General features: G+C 34.3%; 1 protein-coding gene across 3 annotated transcripts in view; it reads right to left on the reverse strand.

Annotated features, from left to right (window-relative positions):
- SPATA6 (spermatogenesis associated 6) overlaps positions 1-18619 on the reverse strand; it is a 158766-nt gene that overhangs the window by 77368 nt on the left and 62779 nt on the right. For all 3 annotated transcript variants that reach the window (XM_079901666.1, XM_079901665.1, XM_079901667.1), the window contains 3 exons: positions 14810-15103; positions 10362-10449; positions 3912-3952 (listed from right to left, as the gene is read on the reverse strand). In XM_079901666.1, the coding sequence (XP_079757792.1) occupies positions 3912-3952; positions 10362-10449; positions 14810-15103 (423 nt within the window). The remainder of the gene's footprint in view (positions 1-3911; positions 3953-10361; positions 10450-14809; positions 15104-18619) is intronic.

Genomic DNA, 18619 nt, shown 5'->3' on the forward strand with positions numbered 1-18619 from the left:
CAGGAAAAGTGAGTGCCAACTGTGTGTGGACACAAAATGTAGAAGGTTAAGCCAGAAAAAGGCTTTGAGCTTTGAACAAAGGGCCATTAAAACTTTTAAACAGAGAAACGAAATCCTAAGACAAAAATCAGATTGAGGAGGTTACTTCCCATCTGAGCCTACTTCAAAGGCCCTCAAGGTAAGTGCCATTAAAAGGCATAAGAACTAAAGAAATAAATCAGACTTCAGAATTGTATTTAGAGGGAAGAAAACAACTTTGTGTGTATTTACTGAAACATTAAACTGACTGCAAGCAAATAAATGAGAAGTTGATACTTGCTTAAGTCTATATTGCCTAAGAAATCAAGAACCTGGCCTTTAAGAGCCTAAGTCTATAAAACAGCTCTCAGGCCCCAAAACTTTTAACCGCAGGAAGTGGGCTAGAAAACTATGCAGTCCCAAGAGATCAAATCCTCCAAACCCATTTCAGAGAGGATAACTCACTGCCATGTGGGGTAATAAATGGACATGGAAAAACCAGCTGCAGGGTAGAGTCAGGGCCCATGGAGAGTTAAGGTCTAAGAAAGGACATTCCTCTACTATCAGGGCAGCGGGGCACCCGCCTGTTAGGTTCACAAAGCTTGCCCAGGAGCATTTATCATTGCTGTAGACTAGTAACTGCTCTTCATTCTCTATTTCTCCCTTTTGCAAATAAGAACACCATTTTTTTCCAGTTAACCTATCCCTGCTCTAACAAAACATACCAGAAATGAGGTTCAAGTAGAGTGAGAAGGTGAGGGAGGGGAGAAGTAACTTGTCTTCGTTCACAGGTCACTGGATCACAGGGAGTCTATCTGGATCTGGCTTATCCAGCACTCAAAGATCCTGAACTTCAAGCTAGATTCAAGTAGAACTTGAATGATGGAACTTCAAGTGATTCTCCTGGAAGAGGACAAAAGTATGTTCTGTGTGAGGGAAGAAGGGGATATTTGGTGGCAGACAGGCAGACTATGACAGATATGGTCAGTGGTCTACTAAAATCTATGAGCCCTCTTCAGTGGAAAACAGCTGCCTAACTAGGATCTCTATTTGCTAGCCACCTTGCTCATCTTGCTTCTAGATGGGACTAGTTCTTGTCAATGGAATATAAGAAGTGACTTAATTCACTTCCAGGCTTTTTTTTTTTAATTAACTAATTAATTTTTGGCTGCACTGGGTCATTCATTTGAATGCCTAGCAATGAAAGGACAAAGAAACAGGGAACAATAAAGATATAGGGAGGCAGGTTGAGAGGTGTGTTCTTTTTCTGAGAACTTTGTATTTATAGAACAGCTGATTATAATGCATCCAGGGTGAAGAGAGGTGACTTTGGCCAAAAGAACAGCTAATGACCAAGTAACTAGAAATCTTAAAGAAGGAGGCGGCAGATACAATAGGTATGAAGAAGTAGGAAAAACAGAAAATAAATGTTAAATAGCCATTATCCCTCAATATACGCCCTCCACTCAAGCCAGACCAGTAGTTTCCCCCCGCCTCCAGGACAATGTACTTATTCTAAACTCCAAGGCTTTTTCATGTGGTTTTCCTCCTAAGAAATTCTTCTCTCTCTTCCCTTGCCTCTGCAGAATATATTTCTCAATAGAACTCAGGCCAAGTCCCACTTTTCTAAAAAATTTTTGCAAGCACTCCTAGTTTCATAACTCTTCTCCTTGTAGAAATCCTATAGTGTTCCACTACCAGTTACTATATGCCTATAAGAAAATAGCCCTTTGTTTTTTTCATAGAAAAGACAGCACTGTTCAATGCTGCATATGTATTTCTGTGAAAATCTACCTCTTCAATACAGAAATAATCCTGTGAGCTCACTTACCATACACAGCTTTACAAAGGTAGTATGAATGATCAACTTCTACTCTAACTCTAAAAGTGAAGAATACAGAGGTGAGGGTGGGTAGATATTAAAGATGAATAGAAGTGAAGTTCTTTTAAAGAATTCATTTAGAAAAGAGGATTCTAAATATATCACCTACCTCTAAATGGACCAGTCAATGTAGAATTGGATTATAGTTACCTTAGGATAAAGATTAGTGTCCTATAAACTTTATACTTTTCTCTCCATTCTATACTTTTGTATATTTGGTTTACTTGTTTTCTCTTCATAATCCACTCACACAACACATATTTTAGGAATCCACACCGTACATCAGACAATATCTAGCAATTGTCAATAAGCAAGATCAATAAGATCCTTGCCATTCTGGAACTTACAGATTAGTAAAAAAAAACAAGGATGCAAATAAAGAAGAAAATAAATAAAACTTGTGAAACATGACTTGAAGATAGGCTTGTCCCTTAGGTATTACAACTAAGGTAACTTAGTTACCTTAGGTATTACTTAGGTATAACTTAGTTACCCATAGGTATTACAACTAAGGTAACTTCCCTGGGCCCCATGCAAGACAACAAACATGCTTCTTGATGCGTGTGTGTGCCTGCGCATGCATGCACATATATATTACACAGATCAGTACCCATGTATGTGTTTGAATAAGTTCCACATAATAGGGTAGGTCTGCACCAGGGGAATTATGCCAGGCCCACACTCCTCTAGGGACAGCCTTAAGCAAGGGCACGACCCTATACAAATGCTATACAAGGAATGGTTCTATTCAAGTGCTATATCCACGTCTATACTAGTAGTTCTCAAATACCAATCCTTGGATAGACAGCAAAAGAGTTGCATAAGAATCACCTGGAAACTTGTTTAAAATAAAAATTTCTAGTCTACGGTCTCAACAATTTTAACTTAGTAGGCCTGGAATAAACTTTTATAAAGTTCCACCTTGATGATTCTGACTCTCTGGTAGATCTGGCCCCTTAGTCACATGGTGCCTTGGCTTGTTCCATATTTATCACAATCAAAGCATGGCAAAGAGCTATGCTGTTCAGTGCCAGTAAGCATGGGATAAATTGTTTTCAAGTAAATAAACAAAGGTATTATAAGGAAAGCTATGTTTTTTGTTTTGTTTTGTTTTCCCAACTGTGATGCCTCTTCTTATTAAGAAGCTTACACTTAGGGACAGAAAAGAAAAACTCTGGGGCAGTACTTCTCAAAATGTAGAACATGAACTACTAGTGGTATAGTAAATAACTTAGTATGGTACCCAAAATGAATTTAGATGATACACAAGATTATTTTATATAGTACATGGACATACACTAAAAGGGTACTGAATCCCAAAAGAAAAAATATATTTTCTTTTCAATTCTCTTTCAATCAGAAATCTTCAGTTAGCTATTGGTATGTCTCCTATACCTGTCTATCTCATTTTAAGAAAATATCTTATCTCATTTTAAGAAAATAAGAACATGTCTCAGAGTCTTTGGAAAACAATAGTTTTCTAGCCAGAATTTAGTAACGTTGTTTTGTTTTTGCTGTATTTTTAAGGCTATCATCCATTTAAAGTATATGATACTGATTTTTCATTTACACTGGTGAAATAAATAAAAACAAGGTGAATTTTTAAAAGACAGCATAAATTACATGCAGGTATTGTAAAAATTATGAGGATGCTCTACGAATGACTGAAATTTAGAAATACTACTGTGTGAGGTATCACTAAAAGTAGCAACCAATTTCTTTCTGTCTCTGTCTCTCTCTCTCAGACACACACACGCACATATACACATACACAAACAAGTAATGACCAATCAAAAGTCACAAAACATTTGTAGTAAGACACTCAATGAAAAGTCTATCCTACCACCTGACAACATACACAAAATAATGACATTCCATAATATGACAATTATTGTTTGTAAATTTCTTGACTAAATGAATATGATAATATCTGACCATACATATAAGAAATTTACTAATGCTCTAATCTGAAAGCCAGGATAATTATTGTTCTGCAATTTATACTACATACCTTATAATCCTTGGGTCGGTAGCAGCGAAGATGAGAATGATCTAAAAAAGGATGTACAAAAGAAACTATAAATATTTCCTATCAAAAAGAAGAAATTTGTTTTCATCTTTGATTTTTCCTACAATCACTCTGTTTCTACGATTATACTTCATACAGCAGTTTTCAGAAATATCTTAAAAATCCTTCAATAATGTTACAAAGATGATAAGCAACAACTTAAAATCTGTATCAGTTCTTCAGCAATTAAGTGATTTCAAATCATATTTTCATTAGAGTAGGAGATATCTGATACAGGCCAGATTAATTTTTAGTTGATAAACCAATTTGTCTACATGAAATAGATAATTTTTAGTTGACAAACCAGTTTATGATGAAATATAATTTGAATATATAGATTTGACAGATACTGCCAAACTACATGTGTTCCTAATCTTGGAGTCCATGCTTGAATTAAGTAAGCGTAATGGAAACAGGACCAGCTTTAGAGGGCGGGAGCAAACTGTCCTGTAGTGTACAGATCTTGCTGACAAATAGATGTGCATTACAGTTCAGGCTCCAGCACTTCCAATATGGCCCTGGGCACATTATCTAATCTTTCTAAGTCTCAGATTCCTCACTTTTCAATGCAGGGGTCCCCAAGCCCCAGACCACAGGAACCAGGCCGCACAGCAGGAGGGGCGAGCAGCAGGTGAGTGAGCAAAGCTTCATCTGCCACTCCCTACTGCTCCCCATTACTGCCTGAACCATCCCCCTTCCCCACCCCACCACCACCCCCACAGTGGAAAAACTGTCTTCCACGAAACCAGTCCCTGATGCCAAAAAGGTTGGGGACCACTGGTCTAATGTACCTCTTTCGTAATATTGTTTTAAAGATTACATTAGATATTACATGTAAGGCAATACAATAAATGTTAACTATTATTACTAACAGCATTATCAACATCATTACTATTGAATACTAAGTCAAACAAGGCCAGGTTCAACTTCCACTACTTATCATGTTAGTTTGGTCCAGTTATACAATTAATCTGTTTTTCATTCCTCATTTTAAGAGTATGAAGACAATGCTTACCTTACCTCAGAGAGTTATAGTGATGATTAAATTATACAATTTATAAAGGTACCTAGCATAGCATCTACAACAGTGGACTATAAAGCTATTCCCAATCTCTCCCTAAGCCAAAGACCACTACATTGTAGATGCAGATTTGGGGTTTTACTCATTACTTGAAGGAGTCAAGTTTTAAGTATTATAATCTCTGTTATATTGATAGATAAGAAAATCAGAACCATAATTTGCAATTCTACTTCTTTGCTAATACATTCCACTCAAAAACATTCTAACAGTCTATATTTTACCTTCCCAAACCACCTTGTACAGAAAAAAAAATGCTATACGGATAGAGACCCAGGATAGTCTATATTTAGTCAATTAGCTTTCATTTATAGCACAAGATGCTTGTTCTCCAAGTGTCCTGAGCCATTATAGAGGGCAGCTGAAACATTAATGTCTTTCACACAAGGTCAACTTCACCATTTAATTCAGTAAGGTCCAACTTACTTCAACTGCTTTTCAAAATTCAAAATAAAACTAACTCCCAACCTAACTCCTCTTCTGTAAAGTCTAATGTACAACGTGGCCACAAGTAGCAGAAGAAATAAAAGAATGATAAGGACACACGGAGTCTAATTCTCCAAACATGCTAACCTTGAAAATTAAGGTAATAGTTTCTATACATAATATATATTCTTTTTGGTAGCTAATGTAATATTCAAAATGTCAATATATTAAAACACAGGAATGTCTTCTGCTCTCCACAAACCATTTATAAACATCCTAATTCAGACAAATTTATATAATTTTCTTTCACTTTTATAAATTAAGCTATTACTTTGATCTGACGTTTCCTAATGTTCACATTTAATCACCTTTACCAACAATTAGGTACTTAACTATATTCTAAATGCAGGAGATAGAGGAGATAAAAGTCACAGCCCATGGTCAGGAAGTGCTTATAATTTACTTTAGTTAAGTTATACGAAATTGAATAACAGCAGCATAAAAGAACAGGCTAAATCAGAATGGTATAGGCAATTAATGCTATTAAAAAGTCATATCAGAGATAGATCTCTCAAAGTTGAAGGCCATGAGGAAAAACTTCCTAAAGGAGGAAAAAGTTGAGCTGGGCCTTAATGAATGGGTCACACTTAAGAAAAGTATGAAGAAAAAGAGCTAATTTAGATTGTGTGTGTGTGTGTGTGTGTGTGTGTGTGTGTGCACGCGTGCACGCACGCACGTGCATGCACGACCTTGAACAACTTACACTACTTCCTTAAATCTCAGATTTCTTCATCTGTAAAATGAGGATAAATAATAGCATCTAAAATTCTTGAGGTTACTGTGAGTAATTAATCAATGAAATATTAAGCATTTAGAATAGTGACTAGCAGAAAACACAATATTAGTTATTATTTGATTCTCCAATAATCTCATGAAATCAGTGTTACAAACTGAATATTTGTGTCCTCCCAAAATTCATATGTTGAAGCCCTACCTCTCAAAGTGATGGTATTTGGAAATGAGACCCTTAGGTGGTAATTACGGTTAGATGAGGTCATGAGGGTGGGGCTTCATAATGGAAAGAGTGCCCTTATAAGAAGAGACAGTCAGATCTTGCACTTGAGCTCTGGTGTGCTCACTCATTCACTCATGCTCTCTCTCCCCTTTTATTCTAAAAATAGATATTAGTGATTTCACAACTGTGCAAATTTATTAAAAATTATTTAATTGTAAACTTATAACAAGTGAATTTTATGATATATAAATTATACCTCAATAAGGCTGTTAAAAATGTTTTATAAATAATAGAGAATTAAAGAAACTAAAAAAGGAGTTCCTAAAAATGACACTCTGTAAAACAAGGAGGCACACAAACAAATGAGATATTTTGCTGATAAGTATATACATGATGACTACATGCATTTTATTCAGAAAAGAATAAAATATTACCATTTATTGCTGTCTACTCAAGATATGACCTATTAGGATTTGGGATGTTATTTCCAATTTATTTGACATAAAAATAATAACCATCTAACAAAGGGACTAGTGGAAGCTCATAAAAGATTACAGTCTTGTGTAGAATTGAAACTCACAACAGAATCTTCAAATGAAGAGAATAAGAGACATTTCCTCCAAGGGGGAGACAGAGTCTAGTATCTTTCCTAAATCCTAAGCAAAATTGAAAAAGGCCAAGATGTTGCTCTTGATTTCCTCTTTAAAATGCACAAATGATTGGATAAAGCTTCCATATATTCTTGAGGTGTAAGAGATACTGAGTTTCTTCAAAAAGACTGCACAAATTACAATCAGAATTATATATCAAGGAAATTCCAGACAGAGAAAATTTGAAAATTTTATTTAAAAAAATACACCTAAATGAAAGTAGGAAAAGTGGTAGGAGAGTGGTGGAAAAGAAAGGAAGTTGGGGTTAGAAGACCTGGGTTCTACACTGTACACGGCTATTCTGTAGCTCTCCAACATATCACGTAACCTCTCTAAGCCTCTGTCACTCTTCCTGATCAAATATAGCTACATCCATCTTCACATTATTATGAGGACTAAATAAATCAATGTTGGTGAAAATGGTAACCTATAGGAACTTAAGAATTATTAGGCAAGATACTTTGGTAAGAAAATGTTCAAGAAGAATTTTCATTAAAGATAGTCATAAGTGAAAATTCACTATGTGTAAGATAGTCTATCATAAGAAATTCACATATGTATTTAAATAGCTGATAAGAACCCAAAGCACAATTGCTCAACTGCCAACCAGAAAAAAAAAAAAAGTAGTCCAAAGAACAGGGGCATTAAAATTAGAGAAATGAGAAGGGAAAACTCTTTATAGTAAAAGGCAAATAATAAATGTATAAAGAAAAATGGAACTTAAAAAAATATTTGGTAAACATCACTGTAATAAATTGTTTCGGGCAAGAATCATCAATGTATGCTAAAGGGGTCGAAGTCAAAGAGAATTACATAGTCTCAATCTTCCCATAATTACAAAGGGAAGGAAGAAAATAGCACCTTCATGCTGGAGAAACCGAGCAGACACCATCTTAATCAAGTGAGCAAATTAACATCACCAGTAACAAAGCAACATCACATACATCCTGACATGATGCACTGAGAGTAATACATCACTTCTGTTGTATTCTGGGGGAAAATGAATAAATCTAATCATGAGGAAAAAAAAAATCAAACAAACCCAAATTGAGGGAGATCTATTAAAAAATTGGCCTTTGTTCTTCAAAATTATCACATCATTAAACACAAAGAAAGACTAAGAAACTGACCCATATTAAAGAAAACTAAAGAAAGAGACATGGCAACTGAACCTTATGTATGTTGTGGAATTTCTTTTGCTATAAAGATATTACTAGAACAAGTGGCAAAATATGACTTAGGTTTATAGCTTAGTTAACATTATATCATTAATTTCCTGTTTTGATACTTGCATCACATTAAGAAAACAACTGTATTAGTTTCCTCAGGCTGTCATCTACCATAGACTAGGTGGCTTAAACCACAGACATTTATTTCTCATAGTTTTAGAGGCTGGAAGTCTGAGATGTGGGTGCCAGCACAGCCAGGTTCCAGTGAGAGCTCTCATTCTGGCTTGAGGATGGCTGCCTTTTGGCTGTGTCCTTACATGAGAGAGAGAGAAAGCAAGACTTCTGGTGTCTCTTCTTATAAGGGCACTAATCCCATCATGAGGACCCCACTCCATAAACTCATCTACACCTAATTACCTCCCAAAGGTAATGACCCGTCTCTAGATAACATCACTGGGGGGTTAGAGTTTCAACATATGAACTTTGAGGGACACATATCAGCCCATGGCAATGTCCTTGTCAAGAAAAGTTTATACACAGACACTCATACAGGGAGGAGGCAGGGAGGAGAAAGAGAGAGAGGAAGAGGGAAAAGAAAATATTAATATTTGTGGACTCTGAGTAAAAGGTGTAGGGGAATTCTTTGTACTATCTCAACTTTCTGTAAGTCTGAAATTATGTCAAATTGAAAAAAAAGCACCTCATTATTGACCTCTCTGATTGTACCTCTACACAGGCAGCTGACTGTTTTGATTAGAAGTTACTAGAAACTATAACAGTTCTGCTGGCAAATACATAATAATTGTCAAGGGAAATCAGACATTTAAGTGCATTCTACAAACATCTTCCAAAGAAATGTCTATATTGAAGCTATTTTCAATTTTCTGGTTCTGAAAGCTTATTTACTCTATGTCTATAAATTTAGTACAAGAGGGGAAACATCCCTTGGAGGGGGAAGTCCAAGAGTATAACATCTGTTCCTAATTTCATATAATCTGCTATTCTGAGTATGAAAGACTTATTGATCACCCCATTTATCTCCCAGTTAGTGCTAAAAAAGCAAAATAAATGTGCAAAAACTCTTCATGTTCTCAGATAAGAATGTTTCATATCCCAATTTTTAAAAACAGATTATACACTAGCATTTAGAAACAAAAAGAGACAGAGCTCACTACATGTTGATTGTATTTTTTCACTCTCACTTTTCTATGCCTTTTTTTTTCGTGTGCAGTAAATTAACTTAAAGGCTGCTGGTGGATACTTGGTGAACTGACTAGCTAATGTCTACAGATATTAACGCTTACATATCTCTAATTATAAAATACTACTTAATCTTCTTCATAAAAATCATCTTCATATTGAACTTAAGAAACAACTTATCTAACCATCAGGACCAGGCCTAAAAATGAAAAAAAAAATATTATAAACTAAACCTAAAGGACATTATCTTTCCAGAAATATAAAAAATAAGTATTATTTTGACAGCTGATACTTATTAAGTGCTAGAGCATTTTACATGGTAATATTTATGTTATCTTCATTCTTCAATAAACTGATTATCAGAGTAAAGTGATTTGTTCAAGAATGCCCAGTTTATAAATAAGTGGTAGAGAAAGTATTCAAATATATGTGTAAATGTATGCCCAAAACCTATAAAACCGAACTCTTTTTACAACGGTGTTTCCCAAAGCCTGTTCCATAAACTAAGTAATATATGTTAAGGAGAGGAAAAGGTTTCATGGTCAAATAAATTTAGAAATTGTTGAGCAAAACAAAAGGTTTTGTTTTGTTTTGTTTTTTACTAAAAGGTATCATAGCCTTTAATATGCTAATATGTGTTTTGAATCTCAAAGATGAAGATGGTTTATAGCAGCACAGAAATTCTACTATTTTTAGAGAGTACCGACATGGGTGTCCCACAAGTTGTAAAAAGTGGCATTATACCATATTTTCCAATACAGCCAAGATTCTGTTTTTATTAATTGATGCCAAGACAAAGACTTGAATGTAGCCAAGAGAACTAAAACAGATGAAGAGAGATAACTTGTAGCTAACCATTGTGCAGCCTGGACCATCCATTTCTTTCACAGTCTCTGCCAGAAGATCCAAATAAAGCATCAGCCCTGGGACTTGGGGGATCAACCTAGAATAAGGAAGATTTCAATGTAAAACGGAGCTTAAATATTTTTTTCAGTCTCATGGAGTCAGAAAATCAATTGAGGTACATAGATCACATTATCATCAAGTTAACATGATACTGCCTATACAGTTCAAGGATGTTCCAAGATCAGAGCTTAGCCGAGTATTTTGCTGTTTGTTTTTAAATAAAATTTAAGTTAAACTCCAGAAATTTTTAATTATATTTTGAATCCACTCTAAAATGAACAGATTTATAGTTGTAATGTCCATTACTTTATTGCCTAGTTTGCTTCCTATTACAAAGTTAAAAACAGGGAAATCTTACTTTGCCACATTTAAGAAACAAGTTTAGCCATTTACTCCTTATCTCCTTAGCATATAGATTTTGAATTTAGTGTCTTTACTTGGCTGTGTTCAGGAGTCAGCATTCTGAGTATAGTAATAAAAGATATTAACAGTTATCCATATTTTCTAACAAAAAAAAAAGTCAGAATGATATAAATCTGTGCAAAAAAGACAGCTCTACTTACCAAAATTAAAAACTTTGTACATAAAAGGACAATATCAAGTAAAAAGGCAACCCATGTAGTAGGAGAAAATATTTGCAAATCATTATCTGAAAAGGCATTAATATCCAGAATATATAAAGAAACATCTAAAACTCAATCTAAAAAACTCAATTAAAAGTTGAGCAAAGGACTTAAGAAGACATTTCTCCAAAAGATATACAAATGACCAATAAGCACATGGAAAATCAATCAACATCACTAATCATAAAGGAAGTACAAATCAAAATTCTAGTTTACCCCCATCAGGATGGCCTTTATCAAAAACCAGAAAGTAACAAGTGTTGACAAGGATATGGAGAAATTGAACCGCTTGTGCACTCTTGGTAGGAATGTAAATTGGTGCAGCCACTATGGAAAACAGCATAGTGGCACCTCAAAAAACTCAAAATAGGATTGTCATACAATCCAGCAATTCCACTCCTGGGTATATACCCAAAAGAACTGAAACCAGGGCCCTGAATAGATATTTCTATACTATTTTCACAGCAGTATTATTCACAACAGCCAAAAGGTAGAAGCAACCTGTGTCCATCAACAGACGAATGAATAAACAAAATATGGTATATACATGTAAAAGATTATGCAGCCATAACAAGGAAGAAAATTCTGACACATGCTGTAACATGAGTTAACCTTGATGACTTTATGCTAAGTGAAACAAGCAATTCACAAACTGACAAATACTGTATATATTAGGTAGCACTTATATGAGGTACCCAAAACAGTCAAATTCATAGAGACAAAAAGTAGAATGGTAGTTGCCAGGGCTGAAGGGAAAGAGGAATGGGGAGTTATTGTTTAACGGGTACAGTTTCAGTTTAGCAAGATGAAAAATGTTCTGGAGATAGACGGTGGTGATGATTATACAACGTGAATGTACTTAATGTGTACACTTTAAAATGTACACTTAAAATGGTTAAAATAGTAAGTTTTATATTGTGCATATTTTACCACAATTTTTTAAAATTTAACTTTAAAAAAAGGAATGTGAAAAGACAAGCCACAGAATGAGAAAAAATATTTGCATATCATGTAACTGATAAGGATCTAGAATCCTAAATATATAACAGAAAATTTACAACTGAATTCAACAAAAAGGCAAACAACTCAATTAAAAATGGGCAAAGGACTTGAATAGACATTTCTCCAAAGAAGATATGCAAATGGCAACAAGCACGTGAAAAGATGCTCAGCATCATTAGTCATTAGGGAAATGCAAATCAAAAAAACCATAATGAGATACCACTCCACACCCCTCAGGATGGCTACAATAAAAATAAAACAACAAAATGAGAATGTGGTGAGAATGTGGATAAATTGGAACCACCACACATTGCTGGTGGAAACAAAATGGAGGAACCACTGGGGGAAAGTTTGGCAATTCCTCAAGAAGTTAAACATAGAATTACCATATGGCCCAGCAATTCCACTCCTGGGTATTAAAGCAGTTGGGAATTAAAACAGGTATTCAAACGAAAACTTGTGTATGAATGTTCACAGAAGTACTATTCACATAACTAAAAGTTGAAAACCCAAATGTACATCAACAGATTAATGGATAAACAAAATGTACAATGGATTATTCAGTCGTAAAAAGAATCAAGTACTGATACATGCTACAACATGGATGAAACTAGAAAACACTGTGATAAATGAAAAAAGACACAAAAAGCCAAACACTGTATGTCCATAGAGATAGTGAGCAGATCAGTGGTTGCCAGGGGCTGGGGAAAGAAATGGGGAGTGAATGCTTAATGAGCATGGGGTTTCCACTTAGGGTGATGAAAAAGTTCTGGAACTAGATAGTGGTGACAGCTGAACCACAATATAAATATACTTGATGTCACTGAATTATACACTTTAAAATGGTTGAAATGGTAAATTTTATGTTATGAGTATTTTACCACAGTAGAAAAAAATCCTATTCTGCATAAATAAAAAAGCAAAGAATGCAGTTTAACTCTTATAGGATGGTTGTGCCAGTTTGGGAGAGTACTAGTTAGATTCTTGAAATGGCTTCTTATTCTTTAAGATTACTTTTTATACAGTGTTTGTAAAACTAGAATGTCTTTCTTAAATGTATTACATTTTGCATATTCATGTATCAAATTAAAATTTTGTTTGGTTACCAATTTTATTAAGTGCTTTTAAAATCATGAATGCCTATGGGGCTGAGAGAGGCATACATTTATACAGGTGGAAAAAATCTAGTCCTATACAATAACGTAAGCAATTTTATAAGCTTAGAAGTATGTATTTCTTTCTGTTCAATGGAAAGCTGAAAGGGAAATCATTTAAATAAAAATGTGAAGATTTATACCAAGCATTATTAAAATTATTCTATTTTGAACAGTGACATGAACATAATAATAAACATTTTAAGAGCAGTTATTTCCCTAAGCAACTTTTATGTGGCTAACGCTCAAAATATTCCTGGTTATCTTCGTACATAGGCATTTTAATTAAAATGCTAATATTTCTTCAGATTAGAATTTAGCATGTCCTTTCTTTTCAATTTAATTTGCAATTATGAGCAAACAGAATTAAAGGCATTCTGAAACTGTCGTCAAACAAGCAAGTAAACACATCTGGATATTGTTCAAACAACAAAAAAATGTGACCAGAACCTATAAACGAGTTCTATAGGAATAAGACAAGTATAATCACAATAATCTCAATAAAATATTATCATTTAAAAGTGTCCATTATATTATAAATTTTCTTTTTTACAATAAAAAATCTATTACTTAGGCTACAATAATAAAGGATTCATAGTCAAAATATGAAAATGGAATGAAATATTGCTTAAGGCACAGCTAAATTTTTTTTTAAAGGTATCACAAAGAAAATCTGAACTTCTAGGTGGCGTATGTTAAAAAAGCTATTCGACCATCACAGGAGCATGTTTACATGTTCGTACTGATATTTACGTTTTAAAATTTGGAAAAAAATGCATTAGAGATAAAGTCAGAAAGTGTTTCGTAGACATCTCAAAAAGTTGTTTTGCTTCTATAAGCACTTAAATCTTCAAGTTTATTATTATATAAAGCAATTTTTATTAATTTGCAAGCTTTTCTTAAAGAAATACTTTTAAGGTAATATAGTTTGATAAAAATTAAAGAAATTATGAAGATTCTGAGAAACTTTTATTAAATATTATGATTATAGACCCTTAAAATTAGCCAGAGTCTATTTGACTATATGGACACAAGCTCTAAACTCAAACCATACCAAAACAGGCTTCATATAGAAAGATTAGAAACTATGTTACCCTTGAAGTTAACTCTTTCTTTCAAAGGCCTTCCTCTTCCCATCAAATAAAGATTTACTTCAAAGATCCATTATATAAGGTTTATCCAAGGGACATAATTTCAAGAGAAACTTACTTTTCCATTATAATTTTTTAAAAGGCTGGGGGAGGAGGGTGTCTTCCTTTCCACAAAGAAAACTTGGTCTTCTTTTAATACCCTACTCTGCCATTTTAGAACTAATGTCAATTACATCTCAGTTCAATTTGTAAAGTTATTACACGGTCCACTGTATGAGAGGAAAGGAAATGGCTACTGAGAGGATTTAACATGGCATTCATAATGGAGCTTGATCTCTGTCCGGTTTAAGGGCTGCAAAAGAATGTTCTTTTATCAAGTTAATTTTCCATTTTAGATTGCTAGGCTAACAGTTCAGGAAAGAAAATTATTAATATAAGCTAGAAGTTGAAAGAAATTTGAGAATAATATTTTAGTGGAAGAACAGATTAGATCAGTTTCAAATGGAAATGTTTCAGAGAACACATACATGTCTAATCACAAATGGAGGTTTATCTGTTTCTTTTTTGAATTCATAGGGCCCCAGATTTAAATGCGCCAGCCGCTGCCTAGTGTCTTCAGATAGCTCACACATGCGTCTTTTTGTGTAAGGAGATGGAGAGTGTGATTTTGAAGAAATTGTAGGCTGTTCGTAGTTTTTTGCATTTATGCAATATTTATTTCTCTCAGGTGATTTGGAGTTTTTCTTTTGTGACCTTGATGTTCTGGTTTGCAGTCTGCCATGTGATTTTTCAACTGGAGCCGTATGGTGAATAAATTTATCCTAAACATAAAAAATAAAATTCATTTGGTCAGGAGAGATATATTTTATACATATTATGACCCTTGGGTAAACCATATACATATACATATATATATATAACTACAGGTAGAAAAAACCTTAAAAAGTAATTTAAGGCACATATAATCTATCAAAGCCAACTAGATCAGTCTCTCTTATCCATGTAGATCCTGAGGGAAGTCAAATCCATATCCTCCGAAATAACTCTGTCTAGTAGTTAATAAAATATACTGTACCTCACTTCTTAAGTATAACAAGTACTTTAACAAAGTTAAAGCCCAATTTTTAATCATTTGAAAAATCTAAGAAAAAAAGTAAAAACAATTATTTTTCAGTATACTAAAAAACTAATGCAAACATTGGTTTATCATTTATAATTATGTATTCAAATAATTGGCTATATAATTTAAGAGGATTTGTTTAGTAATCTTAGCAACACACATGTCTAATTAGTTGATTATAAAATCTTTATGGGGAAAACTATACGTTTCATTCATACTATCATGATTACATACATTTGCACAATGTGAAAATCTGAAGAAAAGCTTTATACATATTTTCATAAAATGTATAATTTGGATTATACAAGGTGATTAGAATTTTTAAGATCCTTCCAAACTAAAACTTTACAATTCAATGACAGATAACCATAACATCTTAATTCTGTATTTTTATAAAAGTAAAAATGTACAAAAGACACGTTACAAACTTTAATGACTAGTACTCTGTCTTCTAGTAAAACTGGCTAACACTCTAAAATTTTAAACACAAATGATATTTCTATATATTTTGTGTTATTAGGATACTTTATTCAAATAGTCTCTGCCTTAAAAAAGTTGGATTACAAGTAAATAATTTAAGACCTCTTCAAGCTTTGTCTAGATTTATAAGCTTTCCAATATTCGAGAAAATGGACAGTTGAGAATCTTTGAACGTCCTCCTAACTTTATCACATTAAAAAACCACCGGGCTTCCCTGGTGGCGCAGTGGTTGAGAGTCTGCCTGCCGATGCAGGGGACACGGGTTCGTGCCCCGGTCCGGGAAGATCCCACATGCCGCGGAGCAGCTGGGCCCGTGAGCCATGGCCGCTGAGCCTGCGCATCCGGAGCCTGTGCTCCACAACGGGAGAGGCCACAACAGTGAGAGGCCCGTGTACCGCAAAAAAATAAACAAGAAAAACCACCAATCCTACCTTCCCTCTTCTCTACTTTCTCAATCCCCCTCCCTACTTGCTAAAGGTATCTATTTCTAAGTAAATAAAATACAAATGTGAAATAGGAGAAGAGTCAAATATTTTTTAAAGTAGGAAACTACTTTTTTTTTTTTAAACAGGAAAGAAAATAGGAAAACAAGGAAACAAAGTTTCCTGATTAGAAAAATAAGTCCACAAGTTTCATACAGACCAGCAGCATCAGATTATTTCATCATTTTTCTTTCTTCTCTAGCTCTTGCTATGCTCCTGGACCTTCTCCCACCTTGTTCAATGACTTCAACAAGTAATTCAGAATTTTTCATCCCACTTCACCTATCTCTATGACATCACACTGACTCACAGAAGCAGCATTATTAACACATGAAAAGAACCTTTGAGGTTTAATAAAATGTTCAAGCAATGAATCTTTCCAAGAACTTAGACTTCCTATTTCTGAGCTTTAACTGTCTTTTTCTACTTCATCTTAGATTTTATCATTATACAGATCCATTGCACCCTAAACTCTGAAAACCCCTTGCTGACCAAACCTTTTCCTCAACCTACTTCTTTTATTTTCACTGAATCTGTTACTTGTCCTCTTCGTCTCCCTCAGCCCCTAGATCTCTTTCCCCCAGATCCTCATACATTTTTAGGATCTCTTACCTTTAGACCTGGATGAACCCAACATCACCTATTTCAGCAATGCTGTAAAGCTCCTTCTTACCCACCTCTTGCTTATACCAAACTGAAAGGAACTCTTTCTTCTTTTTTGATTACAGCTTTTGAATGCTGAATACCACTAGAGGAAGTTAGAAACGGTGCTGTATCTACCACAGATTCATACCTTCTAACCTAATCAATCCTTAATGCATCCTATTAATGCCCAATAAAACTTAAAATAGTAGCTGTTTCATACTGTTTTACACAAAATGGCTCCCTAGATCAGCCACGAGGACAACAGCACTTGTGACCAAAGGAGACTTGAAAAGTGCTAGTCTTCTTTTACTCCAGAAAACCTTCCCGCCACATGTGAATGAGCTGAAATTAGCCTGCTAGATGGTGAGAGTCTGTGGCCATCACCCCAGCTGAAATCAAGCCAAACACCAGGAATGTAAAGTCCCTCTCACACCAAGAAGTCAGCCAGCTGCCAGACATGCAAGTGAAGCCCTCCTAGACCACTCAGCCCTAGCCTAGGCAGCCCAGACCAAAAGAATCACCCAGCCAATCCACACAACTGTGAGAAGCATCTTATTTTAAGTTACTAAGTTAGTGTGGCTCGTTACACAGCAAAAGCTACCTGATACAGATTATCAAACATATTAATAAAGTTACTAGTAATATTTAACTATTTACTAATAAATTCTACTTTGCAGTAGGTAAAAGAGACTACATAGAAAACTAGATATATTCCAGAAAATCCCAATAATATATTTATTTTTTCAGTCCATTCAATTGGTGGCAAAACATCAATTGTGACAAAAAATTTGAAAATAATGTGCCAAAAGGAATAAAGATCATTATAAATATTTATAAACCTAAATGATTTTAAAGAGTTTATTTCAATCACTCCTCTCTTAAAAACCGAAAATGGTTTGTCTAATTCTTAAACTGTATTTGAACCTGAAAATGCTGTTTTATACCCATTAAAATTTTAATTGTAACTAATATTCACTTGGGAAAAAAGTGGATTTAGCATGTTCTCAAATAAGATCAAATAAGATTAAAATTCTGGCTGTTACCATTCAGAATTTTAATGTAAAAGTGTATACTCTGTTGTGCCTACCATACAATGTCTTCATCTTATATTTCATCTATGTCTTCTATATCTCAATTATCTTAATTAAAAAACGAATAACCTCAGTAACAGCCACAAAATTTATTAATTATATGCTACGTGCAGACACATATATTCTCTAATTTAATCTTTAAACCAGTCTTTTGAGGAACTTGAACCCAAATCTGTCTGATTCTCAAGAATATTTTCTTAATAACACCAAAGGCTATTCTCTCACATCTCTGTTCAACAAAAAACAAATGACAAACATTGAAATGGCAAGTTAGCCAAAAGCTTACAGAGGAAAATGCTAGTCCAATGAAACTACTAGTGGGGTGAAAGTTCTACATTTAGTAAGGAATCTTCCACTAAGCTGTACACTTAGAATGTGTGTACTCTTCTGTGTGTATACCACACTCCTGACAAAAAAAGAAATTTCTACCCACCCAGTAAAGGCATACCGCAGTGTGGGTAGGAAACTTCTGTGAATCCAGAGGAAGCATTTCTGACAATTTACAAATGTGCACAGTGC

Source organism: Stenella coeruleoalba (assembly GCF_951394435.1).
Source record: "Stenella coeruleoalba genome assembly, chromosome: 1".
Taxonomy (NCBI): domain Eukaryota; kingdom Metazoa; phylum Chordata; class Mammalia; order Artiodactyla; family Delphinidae; genus Stenella; species Stenella coeruleoalba.